Source organism: Moschus berezovskii, chromosome 8 (genome assembly GCF_049115385.1).
Source record: "Moschus berezovskii isolate FMDL1 chromosome 8, NW_MosBer_1.0, whole genome shotgun sequence".
In the NCBI taxonomy this organism is placed as follows: Eukaryota; Metazoa; Chordata; class Mammalia; order Artiodactyla; family Moschidae; genus Moschus; species Moschus berezovskii.
Window position 1 is genome coordinate 107,169,179 of NC_142467.1, and position 26,371 is coordinate 107,195,549.

Sequence of the window (26,371 nt, forward strand, 5' to 3'; positions counted from 1 at the left end):
CCTCAGCCTGGACTGCCCTTTCTTAGCCTCCTGGCAAACTCCTACTCATCCTTCAAAACCCACCTCCAGTGTCCCCTCCTCCAAGAAGTCTTCCATCACCATGCCTACAGGGATTTCCCTAGACCCTTCTATCTGACTGAGTCCTGCCCACTCTCTATGTCTAATTTACTCTGCCCCAGGAGGGTCCTTGAGGCTAGATGGGCTGTCTTAGCTGCGCTTGGCAGCCTCTGCCATCCTTACTCTCCAATACCTACCCCATTAGGCTCCTGTGCTGTGACTTGCCATTCCTTGTGACCCAGTGTCCTTCCTCATCCTCTCCTTTTTCCCTCTGGGACACCCCAGTCCTGATCCTCCTTTTGGGCCAGGGATTGACCCCCCAGAGCTGGGGTGCAGCTGTTTCCAGCTTAGTCTTCCCAGACTAGGGGCTCCTCGGGCAGGTCAAAGAGGGCCTGAAATCCATCAACCAGTCCCAGGCAGTGAACATGGGCTATCTCCCATTCATTCATTCATTCCACATACACTGACTGAGCACTCACTGTGAGCCTAGTGATGGGGGAACACATGAATGACATAAACGCCAGCAACCGCTCAGGCACAGTCTGAGGGAGGAACCTGACAAGCACAGCTTCAAGAAGAATAAATGGTCCCTCCTTCCTGCAGGATGCAGGGGGAAGTGGTTTTAGAGTTGAGTACTCTGGGAGGGTCACCCCAGGAGATGATGCTGAATTCAGGAGGAGCTGGAGCAAATCATGAGATGATTCATTTGAGGGCAGTGTCCCAGGGAGAGCAGCAAGTGCAAAGGTCCAGGGGCAGAAACCTGCTGGCCACATCTGTGCAGGGTAGAGAGGGAAGTGAGGCTGGATTCACTGAGCCAGGGAAAGCCAGAGGGAGAGATGGTAAGGGTGGCGGTGACAGATGAAAGTGCTTCCACTGAAACCCAGGTGCTATTTGAACTTTGGGAAGTGGTAAAAGATAGGGAAGCCTGGCATGCAGTCCACGGGGTCCCTAAGATTCGGACACGGCTGAGCGCCTGTCTCAAGGGCAGAAGTGGCAGATGGAATTGAGGGACTAGACAGTAAAAGGGCTAGGTTGGGACACTTCATTTTCCCGTTTATTCTCCCTGCAGTGTCTTAAGTCTTGGGAATTATCCCACCCCACCCCCCACCCCCAGCAGGGTCCAGAGAGGATGCGTGACCTGCCCTGGGTCACAAAGCCGAAGCTGAAGCCCCATCCCCACCCTAGCCTTCCAAAGGGAGGCTGGCTGATCTTAACGGCCCCCTCGCCCGTTTTCAAATCTCCCGGCTCTGGCTTCTCCCCAGCGCGAAGAGATTCCTCTCTTGTTTAAAGGAACCTACAATTCGATTTAATGTTTAGTGTTCATTTGAAGATCGAGACCTAAAATCTACTTAATAAAACACAAAGCCCCAAAGAAAGAGAGTTAAGGAGGAAGCCGAAAGGAGTGAAGCGGAGGGGTCCTGGGGCAGAGGGTCTTGCCAAAGACAGCCCCCAGGCGCTCGGGACCCCGTGGGGGCGGGTGGGCCTCCTGCCTACAGAGTCCCCGGTGCTTAGGACCCAAGGGCTGGTGGGGGTGGAGCTTGAGGAGATCTTCCCCAGTGACAGGACCCGTGGATCGGCCGGGGGAAGGGCGCCGGGCTCGGGCTGGGGGCGCGTCTGGCCCCGGCGCATTCCAGAGGATCGGGTTACTGGTGCAGGCGGCGGCCCCTCCCCTCCTGCCCCGCTTCCGCCCTCGCCTGGAGCGGGAACGGCAGTCATCTCCCTCGTCCAGTGCAGGTGTTTGTCCGGTAGCTGGGTGAGGACCCAGCCCCAGCCCTCTGGCTCTTTCCAGTCTCACAAGACCATTTTACAGGCGAGGAAACTGATGCGCCGCCGGCCCCCTTCAGCACCAGAAAGACATCGTAAAGACCGGCGACCCTGTTGACTGTTCCCCGAAATTGTGATGTCCCTAGGCTCCCAGAAGGGCCGCTAAGTCCAATATATGTTGATTGATTGCCCGTACCAAGTGAGCCCTGAAGGACTATGGGACAAGAATAAAATAACTTAGGCCACGCTGACCCCCAGGACAGGCAAGGACTCCTGCATTCATCCAGTGAACATTTTATATACATTTGCTGAATACCCATGCCCAGGTTCCCAGGTGGCTCAGTTGTAAAGAATCTACTTGCCATTGCAGGAGACAGAAAGAGATTCCTGTTAGATCCCTGGGTGGGGAAGATCCCCTGGAGTAGAACATGGCAACCTGCCCCAGTATTCTTGCCTGGAAAATTCCATGGACAGAGGAGTCTGGCGGGCTACAGTCCATGGGGTCACAAAGAGTCGGACACAATTAAGCACAAAGCACAGGCCTAGGTGAGTGCACTTGCTGTATACACAGGCCAGGCCCAATGTATTCACAGGTGGACACTGGAGAAACAGATTTAAGGGTCAGATGTCACAAGACCAACTTCAGAAGTTGATTTTTGCTTTCGGCCAAGCTGAAGCATCATCACTCACCTACCACCCTCTACTGAACAATTGCTGTCTGCCAAGGCCTGTGCGCTGGGGGAAGGTTTAGGGCCTTCCCTTATCACCTCTAAGCTGACTAGAATCTCACGGGGGATGGGAAAGCACCACCGTAGCAGAGAAGCTCACTCTAGGCCAGTGTCACCATTTTTGTTCCTTTAAGTCGACCCCTTTTCAGCTTTTACTTCAGTAAATACAGTTCAAAAGGGAAACTTCGAGTCACCACCAGGAATGTAAAACCAGTTTCTCTTGCCATAAATAGAAGGAAACCGAAAAACGAAGAAATGAGAGCAAAACTCAGGCATTCCCTCCTCGGGGACACTCTGGGTCGATTCCAGACCCCAATTGTTCCAGTATCCAAAAAATATTAAAGGCTGGGAAGCCCCAAACCAAGAAGACAGGCATGTGTGTTCACAGGGCAGGAAGGGCTGCAGGGACCCACACAGCAGTCTCCAAGAGGGGGGTCAGCACACAGTAGCAGCTCAATAATGTGCCCAGCCTGGGTGACAAGCACCCACTATAATATGTGTGGGGTTTGCCTGCATCAGCCGGAATCCTCCCAAGGTCCTTCGAGGTACTGAGCTGTTTGGGGGGCAGGCGGGACAGATGGCAGTGGCAGGCAGAGGCCTCTTGGGTGTGTGTTGTCAGGGGTCTCTCTGAGGAGGCTTCAGGTTGGTTAAGTGGAAGCTCTCATTTCTGCCTAAAGACCTTGGGGTTGCCCCACCCACAATACCGTGGGACCCACATCCTTCCCAAACTACCTGGGGTTGGGGAGGGGGGATGTCAGGCCTGTCTGACTCTGTGACCCCATGGACTGCAGCCTGCCAGGCTCCTGTCCTTGGAATTCTCCAGGCAAGAATACTAGAGTGGGTAGCCATTCCCTGCTCGTGGGGATCTTCCCGACCCAGGGATCAAACCCAGGTCTCCGGCATGGCAGGTGGCTTCTTTACCATCTGAGCCACCAGGGAAGTTGGGAATAAATGGATACAGTAACAAATAATTGAACGAGTAAGTGTATAATTTAGTGAAGTAATGAGCAGATGCTTCCAGGAGGCCAAGATGGGAAACCCACTCTTGACATTGTTCTTTAAGAGCCCCACAGAGGCACCGCGAAGAGGGACACCTGTCCCCATTTTTCACATAAGTAAACTGAGGCTCTGAGCAAAGCATAGGTCCAGACTTTGGAGGAAGACTGGAATCCAGGTGAATTTCTACGGGCAGACAAGGCTCAGGGAGCTGGGCATCTTGGGGAGATGAGGCTGGACGTGGGGCTGTAGGGGCCTTTGGGGGAAGGCACCACGTCGGCAGCTCTACAGGATCCTGGCCCCTGTAGGGGAGCAGATCCAACGGGGGTGAGGCAGCAGGGAGGAGGCGGCGGGGCCCCCAGGATGGGGAGGAGCAGGCGGAGTCAGCGTAGCTTAAGAAGAGGCCCCAAGAAAGGAGCAGATTGGGGGCGAGGGCCTACATATGGCGTATGTATAACGCCAGTCCTGCCCTTAATGGGCGAGGGGGCAGGACGACCCTTCCTCTGAACCTGAGGACGTTCTTCCGAACCCCCTCGCCCGTCGCCTCCTACCCCTCCCCCCAGGCCCCGCCGCCGCCGCCTCTCCCCGGGAGGAAGTGGTGAGGATGCGGGGGAGGGCCCCCCATTCTCACTTCCCCTGGGGCAGGGCGGGGCCTGCAGGGTTCCCTTCCCCGCAGCAGGAATCGAGGGCCCCCCACCCCCGCAGACACACAGGGCTGGGGGCCAAAGTGGGGCTGCCCGAGCTGGGACTGGGCCAGGGTTGCACGCCCGCCACGCCCCCACCCCACCCCGGTAACATGAGTTCTCTAGGCTTTGACGGCTCTCCTCTTAAATATGGGGGTAAGAAGCTCGACCTTGAAATACTGAATTGCTGGGTGAGAGGTCCCCGCCCCGGACCTGACGAGTCCCCCCGCCCTATCCATTCCCCACCCCCACCCCCGGCCCGGGGCGGGAAAACCCAGCCGGACAAGGACACGCCCAGCCTTGGAAGGGTCAGGGCCGGGCCGGAGGGAGCGACGTCGCAGTAAACACGGACTTGGAGGGAGGAGGCAGGCGCATTCCGCGGCGCAGGCAGAGACCTGATCCCGAAGGGGCCTCTCGGCTGGCCTCGCGGCTGCGCGGCCCAAAACCTGCCTCACGTCGGTCCCCGCAGCCTGGCCCCGCCTCTGGCCGGGATCGGGGAGAGAAAGGTGGTGGGGCGTGGAGGCTCGGCGCAGCGGGCGGCAGTGCAAGGGTTAAGCCCTGCGGCGACCGGACTCAGGCGTGGGGGTGGGTGGCGTCAGCGCCGACGTCAAGGCTGGAGGAGCGGCATAGCCGCCGACGCTCCGGCCGCCCGGCCCGCGCCCCCGCCGCTCGGGAGGCGGCGGGTGTGGCTGGCGGGGGAGGCATACCCCCGCAGTTTCCCCCACGCGGTGCAAAAAGACTGGACAACTGAGGCGCGAGAAGGGGCGTGGCCTCCCTGGCATCGCCGCGGGTCCCTGGGCTCCGGGCCCCCGCCCGCCCCTGTCCCCCCGCATCCAAACCGCGACTCCCCCGCTTCGTCCCCCGACCCGGGGTCGCCTGGCTGGCACGGACTGATATTTTAGTTTTGTTCTCCAGCACGCGGACAAAACCGCCTAAATACTCGCCGGGCGGCCCCGGGCGGTGCCGTGCTTAGTCGCCACTTCAACGTGGGCCTCATTTCTCTCCACCCGACAATGGGGAGCGAGCTGACGTTTACGGCGAGTGCCCGCTCGGCCTCAGGGAGGGGGTTGGGAGGGGATTCCCACCCCGAGGGGCGGGGACGGGAACCGAGAGCCCAGAGGTACGAGTTGGGGACACTAGCCAGGCGAGATTCGAATCCCCCACTGGCTCCCGGCCCCCCCTCCTTACCTCCAGCCCTCTCTGGTCCCTCTCCCTCCGATCTCTTCCTCCCTTCCACTTCTCCCCCCTCTTCTCCTCCTTCCCATCGCCCCGCCACCCCCGGGCTGGCTTGGCCTCCCCGCGGGGCCGCTAATTAAATGCAGGGCTGGGGAAGGGAGGACCGCACGCCTTAACCCCTTCCATGCCGGGCCTTGGAGCGCCTTTACTGCCCGGGAAGGAGGGAGAATGTCAGCTGCCAAACTCCCCTCCGCACAGAACTTCAGGCCCCGGGACGAGCCCATCTGATCAATGGGCTGTTGTTGTTTAGTCTCTAAGTCAAGTCTGACTCTTGCGACCCCATGGACAGTAGCCCGCCAGGCTCCTCTGTCCATGGGATTTGCCAGGCAAGAATGCTAGAGTGAGTTGCCCTTTCCTTCTCTAGGGGATCTTTCCCACCCGGGGATGGAACCCGAGTCTCTTGCATTGGCAGACAGGTTCTTTACCACTGAGCCACCAGGAAAAACTGATGAATGGATCAATCAAGGCTTAGGGGCTGGCCCCAAGATTCTCGACAAGGCAGACTCTTCATGGCCTCCTAACAGGAGGGCTGGAGCCGACAAATAGTTGGGAGGGGAAAAGGACTTACAGTGACTGTGAAATAAACAAAGGGAGAAAGGCAGAGATGGAGGAAGAGCAGGAGAGGGAGGGAGGCAAAGTCTGGTGGAGACAGAGACCAGAGAGAAAGGAGGCGGGAAGAGAGACCCGTTACAGAAGGCAGAAGACACAGCAAGAGGCACTTGATTGTTATAAAATCAGGCCAGTTTTCACTGGGATGCGTGGTTCTTGGCTGGGGATTGGAACCAGCCTTCAGCCTTGTTGGCATGATGAGAAGGTGACATTATAAAACTGTACAAGAAAGATACTATCCGAAGTGACTGTCCGAGGGCAGCCTAGTTGGAGCTAGTGAGGACATGGTGGCCCTAGCGATGCTCAGTGTATGTGGTGATAAGGGATTCAGGAGGCCACCTTGCGAGCTGGACGCCTCAGCTACCCTGGAGACTCACAGGGCAAGATCCCTGATGCTGGCTTCTGGCTGCGGCCTGGCTGTTCAGTGACCTCAGACAGTGCTTTGTGGCCTGAACCACCCAGGGAGCTGTAACTCTCTCTCCCAAGTCCCCAGCCTGGCCCTGCAGCTCTGGGTCAGGTGGAGAGGACCCAGATACTGGCATTTCATGGCCTGGCTTCCCCTTCCCTCGGCACACTGGCTACTGCCATCGTTGGATAGACCGACACTCTGAGAGGGGCCTGCATTCTTGGGGTGGGAATATCTGAAAAGATAGGTAATATAATATCTGGCAAGAGCTGTGAAGAAATCTCACCAGGAGTAGGGGAGTGGGGAATACAGAGGGTCCATGACATCTGCAAGGAGGCACCAGGGAAGGATGTTCCTAAACGCTAAGTTAGCAAGTGCAAAGGCCCTGAGGTAGGGATACAGGGTGTGTTGGAAGACAGTCAAGGAAGAGGCTGGAGTGGGGTCAGGAAAGGGGAGATGGGGGAAGGTAAGGGCAGGGGCGAATCACAGGGGCATCCATGTTGTCGGCAGCTGGGGTGGGGGTAGGTGGAGTCCTTGCCAGCTCAGGTGGAGCCTGTGACTACCCTCCCTGCCTCCATTTCCCCACCGGTGCCCATGTTCCTGAGGATGCAGGGGAGACACAGGGAGCACAGAGGCTGCCCAGGGTCACAGGGGTCCATCTGCTCTCTGTGAGTGCCCCCTGGCCTCTTCACATGCCCTGCGGCTCCCTGCTCAGCCCATCTCCCTGTCACCCCCTAGCTCTCTGCCCACTGCTGCCATCCAGCCACCTAACCTTTGCCCATGATGTTCCCTCACTCGTGCCCACAAAACACTCTGCAGCCCCCCTATCTAGCCAAGCCTGAAGACTTTCCCTCGGCTGGCTTCCCAACCCCACTGGGCCCCTCACTCTGCCCCCTCACCCCATGTTTGGCTGCAAGCTCTGCAGGGAGGGGGTGGCTTAAGAGACAGAGAAGCTGACAGATGGCAGGAGGTGGGCATTGGGGTCCTTGAGCTCTGCCCGCAACCTGGTTAAAAATAGCTGCCCCTCTGCCCCAGCCCCCTGTGAGGAGGTGGCAGTGACGGTGGCTGCAGTGATGGGGGATGTGCCCCGAGGAGCATCCGGCAGGGCCCGCGTTGCCATGGTGATGCTGACTCAGAGGCAGAGGCAGGTAGCGGCATCTGGTACCCGGCGGCCGCCTCTGCACGCAAGGCACCCTGCCCAGCCCCCACCCTGCAGCCTCCACTCCACTCATCTTCTGAGACTAGAGAGGAGTGGGTGAGGCCCTGTGGCAGCTGGTTAAGTTCCTCCAGAACCCCCAGCCAATCACCTACTAGCAGCGGGGAGATCATGATCTCACCGCAGTGACTGGGTACCAGCTCTTCTTCCTCCTTCCATCCACCTGTCATCCTTTCCATCTGTCTGTCTGTCCATCCATCCATGCACCACCTGTCCATCCATCCCTCTGTTCATTCATCCACCTAACGTGTATGGACCACTTCCTGTGGGGCCACACTGTTCGCCCCACAGGGCAGTTACCTCTTGTCCATGCAGTCAGTGTCAGAGAAGGGTCTGGGCTGAGAGGACGCTGGTGAAGACCCTCGGCCACTTGGTCCCAGGCCTCAAGATGCCGAGGCCCTCTTTTCTCCCGTCTGCTGTCAGTCTCCCCCTGTGCCTGTGTCTCTTTCAGTCTCTCCATCTCAAAGTACAGCCCAGACCCTTCCCCACAGCCCTCAGGCCTCACGGCTGCGCCCGCCTCGCTCTCCACTTGCCCTGCTCTAGCCGCGCCAGCCTTGCTGCCTTTCCTCCAGCGCATCAGCCCATTCCTACCTCGGGGCCTTTGCACACGCTGCTCTCTCTGCCTGCAAGACCCTTAGGGGCTTCACCCGGTATCTGTCTCGTGTAATTCTTGGTTACCCCCATCTTCAGAGTCTACAGACCTAAGAGATGGCCTGTTGTTCCTTAGGTGTAAACACAGAGGAAACACTCAACCCACAGTCCAGGAGATGATGAATAAATACAGTGTATCCGGTCATATGGCATATTATTCCGCCAAAGAGAGGAATGAAGCGCTGATACACACTGCAACACATATGAACCTTAAAAATCCTGTGCTGAGTGAAAGCAGCCAGATGCAGAAGGCTACATAGGATGTGGTTCCATTTATGTGAAATGTCCAAAACAGGTCAGCTCATAAACACGGCAAGCAGATTAGTGGCAGTCAGGGGCTGAGGAGCAGGGAGTGGGGTGATGACAATGTTCTGGAACTAGGTACAGGTGGTGGTTACACAACATCATGAATGTACTAAATACCGCTGAACTGCTCACTTTTTTGTTTGTTTGTTTGTTTTTAATTTGGCTGTGCCAGGTCTTAGATGTGGCATGCAGGATCTTTGGTTGAGGCAAGTGGGACCTAGTCCCTCCTGACCAGGGAAGGAACCCTGGCCCCCTGCACTGGGAGCACAGAGTCTTAGTCACTGGACCACCAGGGAAGTCCCTGAATTCCTCAGTTTAAAAAGGTTGATTTTATGTTACTGAATGTTACTTCAATTGTTTTTAAAGCACTTTAGGTAAAAACTGTCTCTGTGTTAGCTGCTTGGTCGTGTCCAACTCTTTGCAACCTCATGGACTATAGCCCACCAGGCTCCTCTGTCCATGGGATGTCTCAGGCAAGAATACTGGAGTGGGTTGCCATTTCCTTCTCCAGGGGACCTTCCCAATTCCAGGGATCGAACCCGGGTCTCCTGCATTGCAGGCAGATTCTTTACCTTCAGAGTCATCAAGTGTGGACTTTAGGCAATAATGCTCAACTTGCTGTGTCTCCAAGACACCCAGCATGTGCCTTCCCCAGGGCCTTTGCACCTGCTAGTCCCTCTAGCTGGAGGCTTCAGGGGATAGAGAAGCGGATCAGATCCCAGTGGGCCAAGCCACTCTCCAACTCTAATCATTCCCCTCACCTTCCTGGGGCCACAAGAAAAGTCAAGGGGCTAGGTGGTTAGGATGGAGTGTGCCCGGGACACTGAGTGATTAGGGTGATGTCAAAGATATTTGGGTGTGTTGGAGGGGGACAGCCTGCTCCCTGGGGGAGGGAGAAGGACCAATAACCTACATGGGGTCCCAAAACAAGTGGACAGGGGAGGCAACAGAATTGGATTCAGCTGGGGGCCCTGTCCTAGGAGCCTGCTTCCAGCAGCCTCGTGAACACAGACAGCAAGATCCATTTTCTAATATTGAAGGAAAACTGCTGAGTAATGAAGATCCCCCTGATCCATGTTGTTGCATCCTGGCCTCCCTCTCCAGGAATCGAGACTTCTAAGGGTTGTGGAAAAGGCTTCGCCCTTCCAGAGAGTTCTGGGGAACCTTGTGGAGTCTCTCCATGGCAACAGGGAGGAAGCAAGGCCACCTCACCACACTTGACAGGGATGTGGGCACTTGGGGACCTCCCACAGCCCTGCTGGCTGGGGAGGCGTAAGCTGCTGGAGGGGTGTAGCGTGGAGGGACGGGCCCCAGGGTGCTTACAGGGATGGTTTTCCAAGGAACAGAGAAGGGAACGAGGGAGGAGAGATGCATGCCTGTATTCCCCAAGTATTTTTAGGCACTGAATGCTGCCCTGAAATATTCCACGGCCACTCCCAAGAGTGAGCTGGGTGACTATTTTGGTGCCTGGTTCCAGCGGGCGCGGAGTGGGGGTGAGTCATCCCTGGGTGGTTGGGCCCAGACCAGGAGGGGGGTCTCAGGGCAGGACCCAGGGCCTGTAAGGTGACAGCTTACGGACCTGGGGCCAAGCATCTGGTGTCGGCCTTCAGTGCACAGAGGACAGTGGCCCAGCCCCTCCTTGTGGCGTGGCACCACTGCCCAGGTCCCCAGTCAGTCACGCTGCCCCCACAGCTAATGGAGATAAAGAGGGTCCCAGGTGAGGTTTCAGACACTCCACAGGTGCCCAGTGAGGGACTTCTCTGGTGTTTTCAAGCAGGAATGAGGGACTTCCCCAGAGGTCCAGCGGTTAAGACTCCACGCTTCCATTGCAGGGGGCACGAGTTCAATTCCTAGTATGAAAAAAAATTTTTTCTTTTTTAAAGCAATTGAGGAGCACTGGCTTATGTCTGAGGCACAGTGGGGTTACACTTCCCAGCGTGTGTCCTGGGGTAGATGGCTCACCCTCTCTGTCTTTGCACACGGACACTGCCTGTGCCCTGCTCGGCTGTTACTGGGATCAAGCCCCTGGGTCTGTTCATCCTCACTTCACTCCCTAAGCAGGCCCCAGAGTCTCAGGAGTTTTTGTGTTTACTGTTCCCTCTACCTGTTGTTCCCTGCTCTCTTCCGAAGGCCAGAGGCTTTTTTTTTTTCAGACTTTTTTGATGTGGACCATTTTTAAAGTCTTAATTGAATTTGGACAGTCTTGTCCCTGCCCCTTCCCCCACCACCTCTGTGGCCTCTCCCTTGGGCTGACCCCACCCCCACCCCAGCACTGCTTCCTCTGGTCTCTTGCCTTCCACGCTTGCCTCAGTCTGTTCTAGAACCTTCTGTGGCTTCCTATCTCACTCAGGGCCTGCACCTGCCTCATTTCCTGTCCTCTCACTTTGCTCCTGTCACCACCTGGCACAGGACCTTTGCACAGACTGTCTCCCTGTCAGGAACACTCTTCCCCCAGGGGTATGACTCCTTTGCCTCCCTCCAACCCTTTTCTCAAATGTCGCCCCTGGCCTGCCCTGACCACCTCTCTTCCCCACCCTCATTTTCTTCTTGGAATTTATGCATTTGGCCTGTTCGTTGCCAGCTCACCCTCCTGGAAGGTAAGGGTCACTGTGGTGGGGGACTCTGTTTAATTCACAGCTTAGTCTCCAGTGCCTGGGATGCGGTTGTGGCCCCAGTTCCTCCACCCCCAGCCAGACCTCTGTTCCCGTTATGGCGAACAGCTGCCCCCATTAAGACTGTCCGAGTGGACATCAGACCACCTCCCGTACCTCCCACAGACCAAGCAGCCTGGTCCACGGAGGGCCGTCAGAGGACACTGAGACAGTGAAGGGCGGGTAGGGACACACAGGCAGGACATGCAGACCCCAGGGCCCAGCTGCATGGGTGGGGAGGACACCTGCCATCAAGCCTGCCTGGAGAAGTGGGAGGCAGCCGGCTGGGGGCAGGGCTTCCAGGGCTGGTGCTGGTGGAGCAGCAGGTGAAGCCCAGTGGAGGGGGAATCAGTGCTGAGGGGCGTGCAGGCCGGACTGACAGGAAGGCAAGAGTCGCCCTCCTGCCCACTACTACCTGGGGGGGCTGCTGCTTACGGCTGCCCACTGGCTCCAGCTCCCTGAAATGGACTCATGGCCCCAGGTTGAAGCAACAGGGCAATCCAGGCGGGCCCCAAGCTGAGTCACACCTGGGTGTGTGGGCCTCCCAGCCTGACAGCTGGAACAAACTCCAAAGGGAGAAAGAAGGTCTGCTGGCGAGAAACACCTACACTTCACCACCTACACTTCAGGCAGCCCACAGGCTGCAGGTCATGCAGCAGTCAGCTGATGGGGGCCCAGCCCCCCGAGACAGGCCATCAGGAGGGCAGAAAGAAGGAGGCTGACCTGTGGGAACCAGGCCGGCACTTTTGGTTTCTCTTCTTGTTCAGGGCGTTGAGGTTGGTTTCTTGAAACCAACCAGGAAGAAGAACTGGAAAACCGGGCTATCCAACTCGGGAGGACGGAGCCTTCCGGAAGCCCCTTGGCACCTAAGCGGCCAGTGCCGGGGAGGCGGCTCACGTCACCAGGGGCTCGGAGAAAACTGGGCCGTGAGCCGGGGCTGCCCGGCTGGAAAGGTCAGGGGCGGCTGGCGCGGCTGGCGGCGCGGGGAGGAAGCCGCGATTACGCACGCCGCCGGGGATGCGCCCCTGTGTGGAGACGGGGCGCGTCGGAGACCCAAGACCTTGAGCGGCCAAGGGGCCCTTGGGAACGTCTGAACATGTTCTTCGTCCAGAGCTAAGGAAGAAAAACCAAACCGCGAACAGCAGGGAGGGGCGGGGCAGCGAAAGGGCTTCTCGTTCACAGCGAGGCAGAGCCCCCGGCTTTCATCAGAGCCTCACAAGAGACATCACACCCCTGGCAAGTGGAAAACCCAGACTCCAGGCCAAGGCCCCCAAAGGCCACTATGGTATTGTGTCCAGGGCTATGGGGGAGGGGAGTTGTGAACACAGGCCCTCCCTCCCCGCCATTCTTTTCGTGTCTTCCTACCAGCCTGGCCTGGCACCGCCCTCGTCTCTGAGGGAGGTGGGTTCCCAGGGCCCAGGTCACACTCAGACCCGGCACCCCTGTCCCCAACCTATGCCAAAACAAGGACTCAGGCAGCAGCAGGTCCCTGGAGCGGGTGCAACAGGAGAGAAGCAATGATGAGGTAGTGGCAGGGAACAGCATTCTCCAGATAGGATCAGACTGAGAAATCTTAGAGAATCTTTGAGATAGCTAGGCCAGTACTTTGCAGACCTAAGTGGAGTTTGACAGGCACCACCATCTTTTCTTCCAATCACTCTTCAGAACCGGTCTCAACACGGTATCGATGACAAGTAGAACCCCAGGCCAGGTAGACCTCACATCCATGAGTGAGTGAAGTCGCTTAGTCCAACTCTTTGCGACCCCATGGACTGTAGCCTACCAGGCTCCTCGGTCCATGGGATTTTCCAGGCAGGAATACTGGAGTGGGTTGCCATTTCCTTCTCCAGGGGATCTTTCCGACCCAGGGATCGAACCCAGGTCTCCTGCATTGTATGCAGACACTTTACCGTCTGAGCCACCAGCCTCTTAACACCAGGCTGTGCAGGAATATTGGTCAAAGGACCACACTGCCGGAAGCATTTTGCACAAGTGCTGGCTCAGCGTCTCAGGCAAATCGCTGAGTCGTGGACAGGCAAGGCCTTGACTCTAAGAGGTAAAAGGTTCACGAAACCCTTCCTTGTGTGTTCCTGGAGGCAGCTCCCTATCGCAGCTTCTCAGGGAGCTCTGGTGTGAACAGTGCTTGCAAACAGGGACAGAGGGTGAGGAGAGGCAGTGTGGGTGTCCCACTGGCTCCTGCCTAGGACTTCCCTCCCCCACCTCCCTACAAAGAGGGGAAGGGGGTCCCCTACTGCCCAGACCCCCATCTGGCCTTCCACCTTTTGTAAGAGGCTGCTGAGGGTCATGGGAACCAGTGTCCCACTGAAATGCTTCCCCTTGGTGAGAGGCCACAGGGTGCAAAAGGAAACTTCTTGCGTGGGGGCTGTGATTTCCTGAGGACACTACTACTAGATGCGCCCAGTGGTTCAAAGGAATTATGGATTTGGCAGTTTGTAGTTGTGTTTGTTTTTATTTTTGTAAGACAAAGAGGGAGAGAAGAACGGACGGAGCAGGGCCCAGCGTCATCCCCCAGACAGCTTCTGAGGCATACGTTTGCCTGGGTTCATTCTGAAAAGGCAGATTCAGGGTCCATGTTTCAGGAGACCCTCCAGGCTGTCAATCTCAGTGCAAATAGCTGAAAATAAAAACCTCCCGTGTGTTCACCACTCAGAATGCGAAACAAACCTGTTTGGAAAATGCCTGCCCTTAAAACAAGAGTGAGGGCTTTAAAGATGCATTAAACACAGAATCTTCCAGGATTCCAATTGGCTGAGGCTTCACAAAACCAGAAGCACAGAATAACATTTCCAACCATAGAACTGCTGGCTAACAAACAAGGAGGAGGATCACAAGATGACAGGCGGGGGTCCTCCCCGACCCCTGCCTCTTTTTTTTGTTCTGAACAGTCATAAACTGGAGAGCAGGAATGCAGCCTCGGGGTGGGAGCAGATGCTCGGTGCGGCAGCCCAGTCTCGGGAATGAGGGGCGGCTCACTGCTTGCCCGCCTGTCTGCCTGGCTTCTTTTCTGGTTGACCTCTGCCGGTCCCGGGGATCCCACCTCGGCCGCGGCCACCGAACACACCTGTGGGACAGAGGAAGGGGCTTCAGTAGAGCTGGGCTGGGAGGGTCTCTGTGGGCAGGGGCCAGGAACTGGAACGCTTAGACTACAACCAAGTCGTTGAACCCCTCTGAGCCTCAGCTTCCGCCTCTGTAAAGTGGAGGCAGTGACTGTACCTTCAGTGGGACGAGCAGGCTGAAAACCTGAGGTGGAGCGGCTGACCAGGGCTGGGCAGGGGTACTGCTCCACGACATTCTCAGTGTGACAAGGGATACCAGACCAGGCGCCCCAGGGGTGCGAAGGATGCCAAGGAGGACAGAGGTTGGCACCAAGTCATACTGGGGCTTGTGGCTGGGGGGGGAGGGATGATTCCTGGAAGAGAGGGCTGAGGGTCAAGATGGCGGTGGGGGATCATCAGCAGGACAAAATCAGAAGGGTTTCCAGGAGAAGCATGTAGTACAAGCAAGGATGAGGCCTGGACTCAGCCCAAGGGTGGAGCACTGATGCTCAGCTGCATGGCTGGGGCTGCACGGGGGACCCCAGCCTGCCTTGCTGTGGCACCACCCACATCTGGCCCTGGAGAGAAACAATGGCCTGGGGTGGGGTTTCTGTGTGTCCAGCCCAGAGAAGGGGTGGGGGAGCCTCCTGAGCTCTGACCTCTGCAGCCAGAGGTGGGGCTGTTTCCGAAAGACATTTTACGTGGAGCGCACAGCACTGCGGCTGGGGACGGTGAATAGCCCAAGGTGGGTGCAGCCCCTGACCAGGAAGTCACAGAAGCAGCAGCGTGGCCTTCCAGGGCCCCCTTCCTCCACACACATGCAGGGGACAGAGCCAGTGCTGCCAGGGTCTGCCTAGCCGAACCTCTAACGGAGCAAGACCCAGCTTGGCCAAGGGGAGCCCGGTCATGCAGGGGCCCCTACGCAAGCAAGCTGCTCTCCCTGTCCTCCCTGCTCCTTCAGGCAGTTTACTCGACAGTGGTGGCACCTGGGTGGAGAGCCTGGCCCTGGGGGCAGGTCCTGGGGCCCTGCTCACCCCCATCCTGGGCTCTTCTCCACCTGGTGTGCCCTCTTCTTTTTTCTGTTACTCAAGCCTCAGCTCAGGGAGGGCTCCTATGTCCTTCCTGGCTCTGCCTATAAGCCCCCAAGGTGGGTTCCCAGAATCTGGCATACAAGCCCCTCCAGGTGGGCGAGACAAAGCCAGGTCCCTCCAAGGACGGAAGTTGGGTGGGGGAGGTGGGGAAGGGTGGGGCCCACAGCTGGCCTCTGGGCTCCAGCTCTAGCTGACTGCACGTTTAGTTTTATGCTAGATTTATGATTTTAGGGTGGTGCGGGGTGATCTACCCAAAAGGCGTGACCTCAGTTTTGTCTAAAGGAGTCACAGCAGGGAAGGGTCCCAGGCTGGGCACCATGGGGATCGTCTCCACAGGGGGGGAGACTGAGCCTTGCCAAGGGGCCCAGAGCAGCTACCAGGAAACACAGGCAGGGCTCAAGTCCCAGGTCTGCGTGGGCACCGGGTGAGTCTGCCGGGCGGCACCTGGAGCTGAGGGAGCACCGAGAGCCACTGTGGGGAGGAGGGCCCATGGTGCAGGGATGGGTGCGGCGAGCACTGACCACCAGGACTCAGCTGGGCTCCTGGGGCGGGGGCCATGGGCCACACAGGCGTGAGCCACATCCCCCAGTGCCATGGAGGAGGGGCTCAGAGCCAGGCCCTCAGCAACACGGCGACAACAGTGGAGAACGTCAACACCGGGCCGGCCAGAGGCCGTGCACGGCAGCCTCCCCCCGCGGGGAGGCCCCGGCTGCCTGCCAGGGGAGAGGGGAGAGAAGGGCCTACCTCGCCCGGCACCCCCAGTCCCGCGGCCCTTCTGCTGCTTCTGCTGCTGCAGGCCGCCGCGGCCACGGCCCTTGGCCACCACCTCCTCCTTGACCATGTCGATGATCTCGTCAGGGATGCGCAGGTACTTGATGGTGCTGCCGCGGATGTAGCACTCGGGCATCCGCCAGAATTTGTCCCCATCCTGCAAGAGAGGGGAAATGTGTCAGAGCCATGGGGAAGGACGTGCAGACAGCCAGGGCAACATCCATCTTCTCGGGCTCCCTGCACCTGGCATCGACCCGCAGGGTGAGGTTCTTCCTTCTGCACAGGACATGGGAGGGGCTGCCCTCCAGCAGGCTCTCTCCAGACCCTTGGCAGCCCTTCACGCCTGAGGGCGGGCGGGGCAGGTCCACGTGAGCAGCCTGTGTCCTCAGCCTGTCCTCTGGTGGGGGATGCAGTCCAAAGCCTGGAGAGGGGTGAAGCTGCCTCACGGGCCAGGTACTGTCATAGCCCAGCTCCTCCCCCTCCTGCCCCCAGCCTTCTGAACTCTCCTGGAGTCCGCTCCACACACCGTAACTCATTCATTCACGCAGTGTCTTGTGGCAGGGTCTGAGCTGGGCATGGGCCACAGGTGAGCAGGACATGGAGCCTGTGTGGTGGGTGAAGAGGGCCAGGAGGGGGTAGAGAGGCAGCTTTGGGGCCAGCTGGGGCAGCACCCAGTGTTGCCAGTTTACAGGGGAGCTCATGGAAGCTAGAGAGACAAGGGCACTTGTATAGCTGCAGACTCTTGAGCAACGCCAACCTTGAAGTTTTCAGGATGCTGTCTCCCCCAGACCCCCAAACACCCTGTGACCAGCACAAGGCCTCGCCCCACCCTCCTGCTGCCCTTGGGCAGGAGCCCGGGACCTCGTCCATCAGATTGCTTCTCCCGCCCCACCCTTGCTGGCCCAAGCCAACCCCTCCCCCCATACCCCTAGCAATCAGACCAAGACATCTCCCTGCTCAGATCCCAATCGGGGCCCCATTGGCCAAGGACAAGGTCCAGCTCTCAGTGTGGCTCCAGAGGGCCTGGGATCCAACCCCACTCTGGCTGCCCTCTCTCGGCACTCAATGTGCCTTCCAGATGGAACATTCTGGAACACACACAGTGGGCTTCTGGCCTCCAGCATTCAGCTCATGCTGTTCCCGCCTTTTCATGTCTAGCTAACTGCAGGCCTCGCTTGCAGCCTCCTTGAAGCCCCCAGTCTTCCTGCATGACATCATCGGTGCCTGGGCCACTTGGCCCAGACCAGTGCAGGCGCTCGGTGGGGATAAGTGGAATGTCTGAGGGCCAGCTCTTCCAGGGAATACACAGAAGAGCCCCCGACCCATCCAGGAGCCCCAAGAGGCCTCAGAGCATTCCTTTCCCAGAAAGGGCAGGCGAGTGGCCAAGTCCGTGGGGATGCAGAGTAAAGTCAGGCAGAACGATCATTCTGTGGAAGCTCAGGGCTGGGACCGGGGGCAGCCATTCAGCATGAGGCTTTTCCCCAGCCAAAGGCAGGCCCAGCCCAGCGTACTCCTTGGGAGAACCAAGCTTATGTGCTTTCCACGGGGGCAGCTCGTGCCTCCAGACGCTTGCTCTCCTGCACACTCTCAGCCCCTGGGGTCTCTCTATCCGGCTGCCCGAGGGGAGAAGGGGCTGCTATCACCTGTGAGGAGGCCTAACGGCCTGCATAAGATGGTTCCTCACACCGTTTCTCCTCCCAATCGCTGGGTCCCGAGGGGAACCCTCCAGGGGGAGCCATGTGTCCAGGCTTGGCTATGGAGGCAGGACTGACCTTGCCCCAAGACCCAGTGATTGGCTCGACGTCCTCAAAGTGGACAGAAACCTATTGGCTGTGTACAGAAGGACATGTGCCCAGCTGTACACCATGGCGCCATGTGCCACAGCCACAATGGAAATCCCCAGCCACCTGCCACCTGGAGTTCAGTCCCAAGAAGTAAGTCACAGAGCTGAGGAGCTGAGGGGGAGAGGGGGTGGTCCTCCCACCTCCGTCTGCCTTCTGGGGCAGGAAAGGTCCCAGAGGATGAGAGTGGCTGCCTCGTGCTCTGCTGAATGCTGGCGGGGCGAGCCCTGGAGGTACCCTGTCCTTGGCTCAAGACAGCCTGGGCCTTCCAGCAGCTTCTTCCCCGTAATATGGGGGCTACCTTGGGCAGGTGATGGAGATGGGAATCAAGGGGAAAGGAAAGCACTAACTAGCAGAACCCAGTGCAGGAAGGGGGAGGGAGTCTGCCCTGGAGGCCACCCCCTCCTCCCTGTAGGGAACAGGTGTATAGCCAGAGGCACCCCTAGGCCCAAGTCCTTCCTGGTCAGGAGTGGCACTGGGGTTGGGGGGAGAAGGAGCAGCTCAGTACCTGCTGGGCAGCATCCACAGGTGCAAAGTCCAGAGCACCAGAGACTTGGAGCCTTGTCCCTCTGCCCAGCTCCACATCCAGCCCAGTCCCTCGGGCCCCGCCCCTGGCAGGATGACCTACAGTAGAGGCTGAGGTGTGGGCCTCAGCCTCCCAAAAGTCCAGGAAGAGGGCTTGTTACCAGACTTGGAAGTGAGAACACTGAGGTTCTGGAAGGTCATCCCAGGTCCCAGTGCACGACCCTGGCCACACAGCCTCCACTCAAGATGTCCCCCAGACCAGCACCACCTGAAGGCCCCCAGTCAGGGGTACAGGCTGAGGGCACAGGGCACTCACCCTGGACGTGCAGATCACCTCACGCAGGTTGATGTTCATCCAGTTGTCACAGCTCACCAGGTGCCCATTGTATGTCTCCCCATTTTTGAGCTCCACCAACTGGAGAGAAACAGGTCCCATATCAGTTACATTCCCTGAGGAAGGTGCAGACCTACCCTGAGGACAGGTCGCCACCATCGGGCCTTGCTCAGACACGTCCATGGCTCCTCTTGGGACCCAGCGGGCACAGCGCACGGTGCCCAGGCCCCCAGTGGCCCATCTTACAGGAGATGTGCTCTGCTTTCTCAGTACACTTTGTTGGACATTGTACACTTTCTATGATGAAACCGTTTTCCTGTGTGTGGAAGAAATGAACAATACCCACACATCTTTAAAAGAATGAGTAATGTTAGGGTAACAGGGTGGCCAGGTGCCCAGTGATGCCACATGTGTGATCTATGGTGGTCTGGAGATAGTCTTTCGTTGTAGGAATTACTTGCCTGTCTTGATGTGTTTCGGGAAAAGCACCTCATTCAGAAGACATGCTTTTGCTAGGAAAAGCCTGTCTTAAAAAAATGTCAACTCAGAGAACAAACTTATGGTTACCAGAGGGGATGGGGTCGAGGAGGGATGGTTAGGGAGTTTGGAATCGACATGCACACACAACTATATTTAAAATGGGTAACCAGGAACCTGCAGTACAGCACAGTGCTCTGTGATGACCTGGATGGATGGGACGGGGTTGGGGTGGGGCGAGGTCCAAGAGGGAGGGGATGTATGTATACATACAGCTGATTCACTTCATTGTACAGCAGAGACTAGCAGAGCACTGTAAGCCAATTACACTCCAAAACAAACAAACAAATTGAGCAAGGATCTACTCTATAGTATAGGGAATTCTTTGCCTAATATTAAGTAACAACCTAGATTGGAACAGAATTTTAAAAATAACAGATCCCTGTGTATACATAACTGAATCACTTTGCTGTACACCTGAAACTAACACAATGTTGTAGCTCAACCATATTTCAATATAAAATAAAAATTAAAAAAAAATAATCAACTTTTGGGGCTGGAGAGGCACTGGGCTGCCCAGACACCACCTCTGCACCGTTCTGTGGGCCAGGCCTGAGCACTGGCATGATGCCAGGTGCTGGCATGAGAGCCAGCGGCAGCTCAGCCCATGCCTGTGACTTCCTACTCAAGTTCCTGCTTGTGGGTGACCAGTGACGTGGACGAGGGTGAGACCCTAGTAGGCCTGTAGGACAGCTCAGCTGAGTCCCCAGATGGCCACCGCCAGTCACCACATGCTCTCCCCTGCCTTCCATGGTGCTGGAGACATTCTACAGCTACTCTGCCTGTTTCCCTTGGCAACCACATTAAGGTTTAAAACACAATTTAGAAAGTCATCACTTTCAAGTTTGAAAAAATTAAAAAAAAAAAAAATCAACTCAGCTATCTGCCCAAGAGAAATGAAAGCATACATCCACAGAAAAATGTGTACATGAATGTTCCCAGCAGCTCAAATTTTCAGTAGCCAAAAAGCAGAAACAACCCAAATGTCCATCATCAGGGAACAAATGGATGTGTGTTAGCTGCTCAGTCGTGTCTGACTCTGTGACCCCATGAACTGTAGCCTGCAGGGCTCCTCTATCCACGGAAGTCGCCAGGCAACAATACTGGAGTGGGTTGCCATTCCCTTCTCCAGAGGATCTTCCTGACCCAGGGATCAAACTCTGGTATCTGGCACTGCAGGCAGACTCTATACCATCTGAACTATCAGGGAAGCCACCAGGACAGATGGATAAAGTGTGATATATCTACACAGTGGACTATCACCTGGCCATAAGGAATGGAGCTCTGACACACGTTATAATGCGGACAAGCCCGAGAACACCATGCTGAGAGAGAGAAGCCAGACACGAAACGCCACGTGTTGTGTGACCCCATCTGTGGGAAGTGTCCAGAACAGGCGAGTCTCAGAGACAGAGAGCAGGGCAGTGGCTGCCAGGCGCGGGGGAGGGGCTGTGGGGGTGGCTGCCAGCAGGGACTCGGCCACCTGTGAGGTGACAGGATTACTCTGCAACGACACAGAGGTGATGGTTGCACAACACTGTGAACATGCTGAACGTCCCTAAACTGTCCACCCTGAAAAGGCTGAACTGCATGGTTGTGTCAATAATATCTGAATTAAAAAACGGAAAGACAACAGAATATATTGACAGATATCACACTCTATCCCAAAGGAACAAAAGCACATTAGGGAATGTGTATTGCATGAATCCACCCACATTTAAAACATTCATTCATGCTTATACACACGTTAAAAGTCAAAATGAGTAAATAGCGAAGAATACACTGTTGGAAGATTAACGAAGAGGGGCTTCCACTTCCTCCGAATCTCTAGTATTTGACAGTTTTAATAAATATGTATGACTTGGAACAGGAGCAGAAATGACACAGGCCCTGGCGTGTGGGAAGGAGAAAAGGACAAGCTGCTGCTTCGTGGAAAGGCAGGAGGCGGGCTTGGCTGGAAGCACCTCACCCTTTGCCCAGTGTCACTGTCCCTGTGCTGAGGCCGGACCCTGATGAAAGGCACCACTCCAGAGTGGCACATACTCACCATTGGGTGATTCTGAGCCGTTTTCAGCAGTGACAAGGGAAGCTGAAAGGCAAACAAAAGCGCATGACTTGTCTGGCTCATCAGCACCGTGGAGCCCCGGCCTCTAGGCAGGGCTGGCATATCCCTCAACAGAAACACAGCCTCTGAACTCTGCCCAACCCCAGGACACATAACCAGTGGCCTCCCAGTTTAGCACCGAAGTCTAGAAAAAACCTCATTTCAAAAATTCTGCAGCTGGGAAGACCCTGGCCAGAAGGATATTAGATCTTTGTCCTCCCTGCCTTTTGACCCTCCCCTGAAGTCTTTCAATAAAATAGCTGGATCTCTCCCCTGACAATCTCAGCAGCAGCTGCCCTCTGGTGCTGGGGCTGATCATTCTGGGTATTTCTCTGTAGCTCATGTTGTATGTAGTCACACCTGACAGGACCAGGCACAGCCCTCCAAGTTTATCACCAGCATCATGGCACACGGGTCCTGCTGCTGCTTGCGTGTTTTGCTCTGCTGATGTCTCAGAGATACGTCCAGGTTAACATGTGCAGCTCTACCTAAGTCTTTCATTTTCAGTATGGTAGATGGTTATCATCACACCCACTTTACAGATGGGGATGATGAGCTTAGAGACTGAGGAACTTGCCCAGCACTAGAGACCTAGTGAGAGATGGAATCTGGATCGACCCTATCTGTCAGAAGTCAGCTCATGCTAGGCCCACACCTTGGGGGGCAGCCCTGACTGTCCCCTGGCAGAGTGATCCATCAGGCTCGGCTGGCCTCTTGATCTAAAGAGGCGACATCTGAGCTGGATATTCGGGTGGAATTTACCAGGTGAGAAGAAACATTTCAGAAAAAAGTCTGTGGTTACTGCAAGGGACAGCAGATAAACAATGGGATTTAAAAACTCACCCAGATAAGGGAAACTTTCAAGATAGTTCTGTTTCCTTTATTACTGAATTTTTTTCATTAAAAAAAACCATATAGTGTTAACTGGGGGGAAAAAAAATCAGTTTTCATTTTGGAACACAAATCTTGAGCCTTACTCTGGGGCCTGTCTCTGGGCCTCCAGAAGGGTGACTCAAGGGGCAGTGCTTGGGTTCAGGGTCCAATGGCAGCCTATCCAGCATAGGCAGGTGAAAGTTCTAGAGCAAGGGTCCCCCCAGACAGGAAATCACCTCAGGGAAAACCATATCATGCTCCAGTAACTGGGGAACTCTAAGTTGGCCTGACCCGTAGGAGTTCTTTGCTGGAGAGTCCCAGCCTACCCTCAGGCTCCATCCAACAGGGGGCAGCTGTTTCTCCAGGTGCTGGGAGCTGAGCCTCTCTTTCAGGAGGCCACAAATGGCCCTCAATCTCCAGAGGAGGGCTCCCTGTGGAAGGGCTTGGAGGGAGGGGAATTCCACATCCCATGGGTCTTCCCTACAAGCCACCCGGGGGAGGTCCAGCGGCGGCAGGAAGCTAGGCCCAGGCCCACTTCCTGCACAGGCTTCCTGGAAGAGCAAGATAAGAAGGAAGAAAGGGCCATGTGGAAAGGAGGTGGTTGTTCCCAGAAGGGCGGGTGGGTGGCCAACCTGCCCTCTGCTCTGGAATGAATCTGTGTGAGGCTGCCCGAGTGCAGTGAGTCGGAGGCTCAGACACACATGCAGCAGCCACACACCCACATGGTATTTACAGCGGCAAAACCTTGCACTCTTCCTGGGCAAGCCTGTTCTCTTGTGTCCACAATGGGAATCTGGACTGGGGCACACCTAGGTCCTCCTCCCAGATCGCCAGGTTAGCCCCGGAAGGCGAGAATGAAGATGGACCCTGAGAGGTGGAGGGAGGGTCAGAACAGTCCAATCAAGGAGCCTCTACATGAGACAGCAGCGGCGACAACAGGAGGAACCTGCCCAGGGCCACAGAGCAAGGTCCTGGTAAAGCTGGGCAGAGTAGGCTGATGCCTGTCAGCAGGGAACCCACAGATGTCCTTTTATGGCACACAGAGCCTGTAAGCTGGTCCCTCTCAGGCTGCCACCCTGTCCCAGCTACCAGCAGTGCAGACCTGCAGGACCCACAGCCTCCGCAGCTGTTGCTGGCAGTGTGCCCTTGGAGGATGGCTGCAACACAGATGGGACCAGCACCTGCTCACAACCCTCCCCTGTGCACCCGCTCCCTAGGCAGCCCACTGAGCCAGACCCGATCCAACTCCAGCAAACCGGCCCACTCTGCGCCTCACACACCACGCCTGGTGCTGCTGGCAACCTTTGTTCCGAGGTTCCCTCTGAGTGGGGTGCCCCGCCCCCAGCTGGTGACTGTTCCCTCAACCAGGTCCTCATTATAACCCTGTGGAGGGAAGAAAGGAGGCTTCCACCTGGGTCACCCTCTGCTGCTTCTATTACAGGACATAGCTAGTCTCTAATTAACTTGTTTATTTATTATGTCTCCCTGGCTAGACTGGAAACGCCAAGCCTCCTGCTAGACTGGAAAATTCAGAGGGTGTGGACTTTGTCCAGCACTGAACACCCAGTCAGGCACACGAGAAGGTCTCAGTAAATATTTGCTGAACAAATACAGCACACACCACCCCCCGGAGGCACGTGGGGCGGGGGGATTCCTGCTCCACCCTGCAAAGAAAGGGGAGGCTTAGATAGGGAGAGGTGGAGCTGGGACAGCCCAGGGCCTGGAGCCACAGTCACATCTTACCATCTTCTACAACCCCAAACTGTGCTAAAGACAGGGGTGAGGGGAAGGGGACGATCCTGATGAATCTGAAAGTCAAGGGGAAGGGAGGCAGCATGGGTGGGGGATGGGAGATGCTTGAAGGTGCCAGGGAGACAGAAGAGGACTGAACACTAGGTTCTGGGGGAGATACAGTCCTCTGGAGTCAGGGAAAAAAGGCTGAGGAAAGAAAGGCCTTTCTTTGGCCTTTCTCAGAATGCCTGGGGCCTGGTTCTCAGGCCTAGACCTAACAGTATCCTGAGGCTCCCAATTCAGGAAGTTGTTGTAGAAAACCCACTCCTTCACCCAGACCTCTGCTTCTGGCCCTGCAGGGACCACAGGGAAAAAGCCTTGTGGACAGCCTCAACACTCCCCAGAAGGCAGGAACAGGCTGAATGACTCTGCCCTTCACGCAGGCACTTCTCTAGCCTCTGGGACTCCCATGAGAAGAAAAAGCAAAAACCCAGTCTCCATAGAGCTTAACACATGGATTTTTCCAGTTTTGCTCATTCCCTGAGACCAACTCTACCCTTGAGCAGAGAGGAACCAGCTCCCTTCTCTCCAGCCTTACAGTGACCAGGAGAAATTTAATGAGCCCTCATCATAGTCTCAGAGAAATGTGCAGCGACCATCTTAGAGCAACCTGGGTGCTGACAGGCCAGGTACTCTCTCAGGAAGCCCTCAGTTCTCAATTCCATTGTGGGGCCACAGTTTCCCTGTCATACACTGGGGGGTACATGCACTCTCTGGTTTAGATCTAGAACTTGTCCACAACTTGTGAATAGTATGCCTTTGGAGAGGTTTCCTGTCAGGGTCTCAGTTTTTCCCTCTGTGAACTGGGAGAATAGCCCATTTTGGCTCAAAATGACCCTTCTTCCTAAGAACCGCATCCTGTGTGACCCTGGGAAAAGCAAACCCATCTCTGGATGTTTCTCACCCTGAAAAGGAGAGGCACAGGAGATTGTGCGGCTAGCATCCTAAGGGACTTGTTGTTCAGTAGCTAAGTCGGTCCGACTCTTGCGATCCCATGGACTGTATCCCGCCAGACCCAACGGTTCACGGGATTTCTCTGGCAAGATACTGCCATTTCCTTCTCCAGGGGATCTTCCTGACCCCGGGATGGAACTCGCGTCTCCTACACTGACAGGAGGGTTCTTCACCACGGAGCCACGAGGGAAGCCCTTACAAGCTCTGAAATTCCCCAAGTTGGCTTAATCTGAGAACGCACAACGGGTGTCTACTTCCTGGAGCTCTAGCTTTACATTCTACGAGGTCAGACTGGGTCTGATGCACTCGGAGCCACTTCCCTAACTGAGAAGTCATTCTGTTTCATTCACTGGCGTTCTGGGAGCGGGGGGGTTCCCCTTCCTCTCCGGCCTCATTTTTCCCACCCAAAAACTGAGAAGACTGCGGCTAGATTGCTATGCTACGATTACACGTTCGTCCAATCCTCTATTCCCCTGAGACCGACGTGCCGGGTGTCTTGAGAGAAACTCCTGCATTTTTCGGCCTGTTTCCCCCGCTCCGACCGGGTGGCAGGACTCGAGGCCCGGATAACACACTCGCTTTGCATCGCCCCTGCCCCAGCACCCGCCCCGAGAGCCCTTGGCGGCCGGCTCCCCCGTCGCCTCACCATGGTGTCGGCAGGGACCGGCCTCCCCGGCCACTTCCGCCACCGCCGCCGCCGCTCACGTTCCCGCCGGTAGCCGCTGCTGCGCGCCACTAGGCTGAAATAAAGTGGCAGCGACGCGAGCCAGTCAGAGCGGGGCTCGTGGGAAGGACAACCAATCCACTCAGAGTAAGGCGGGGCCTACTAAGCCCGAGGGGCGGGCCGGGCCGTGTTCTCACCAGTGAAATAAGGCCCAGAGTCGTAAAGTGCCGCCGTGAGTGCTGCAAAAGGGGGCGGAACAATATGTGCCCGAGCAGGAGGCATTGTGGGTAAAGGCGCTTGCGCAGGTCAAGCGCTCGAGAATCTCATCGGCTCCGCGCTGTGGGCAAAGCCGGTTATTACTTCCAATTTCCTTGAGAAATGGAGGCTCTTCGGTTATTATCGGTTATTATTGGAATGTGCTTAATGTCTGCCTTCCCGCCCCTTTTCTGATTCTCATTATTGTTGTTCAGTCGCTGAGTGTGTCGGATGCTTTGCGACTTCCATGGACAAACTCATGTCCATCGAGT

At 56.5% G+C, this 26,371-nt stretch overlaps 1 protein-coding gene across 1 annotated transcript; it reads right to left on the reverse strand.

Moving 5' to 3' along the window:
- Positions 1 to 13,753: 13,753 nt before the first annotated feature.
- On the reverse strand, positions 13,754 to 26,001 carry LSM4 (LSM4 homolog, U6 small nuclear RNA and mRNA degradation associated). The gene is made up of 5 exons (XM_055430703.2): positions 25,827 to 26,001; positions 21,506 to 21,547; positions 18,904 to 19,002; positions 16,195 to 16,378; positions 13,754 to 14,385 (listed from the first exon to the last, which is right to left on the reverse strand). Exons 1-5 carry the CDS (start codon positions 25,827 to 25,829, stop codon positions 14,294 to 14,296), a joined length of 420 nt encoding a protein of 139 aa, XP_055286678.1. The 5' UTR covers positions 25,830 to 26,001; the 3' UTR covers positions 13,754 to 14,293.
- Positions 26,002 to 26,371: the final 370 nt, after the last annotated feature.

Excerpts from the sequence above, each read along its gene's own strand:
- LSM4 (XM_055430703.2), bottom strand. Across the intron at positions 16,379-18,903 it reads AGGTGATCTGCACGTCCAGG|GATGGGGACAAATTCTGGCG; the intron begins GTGAGTGCCCTG and ends CCTCTCTTGCAG. Across the intron at positions 14,386-16,194 it reads GACTGGGGGTGCCGGGCGAG|GTGTGTTCGGTGGCCGCGGC; the intron begins GTAGGCCCTTCT and ends TCTGTCCCACAG.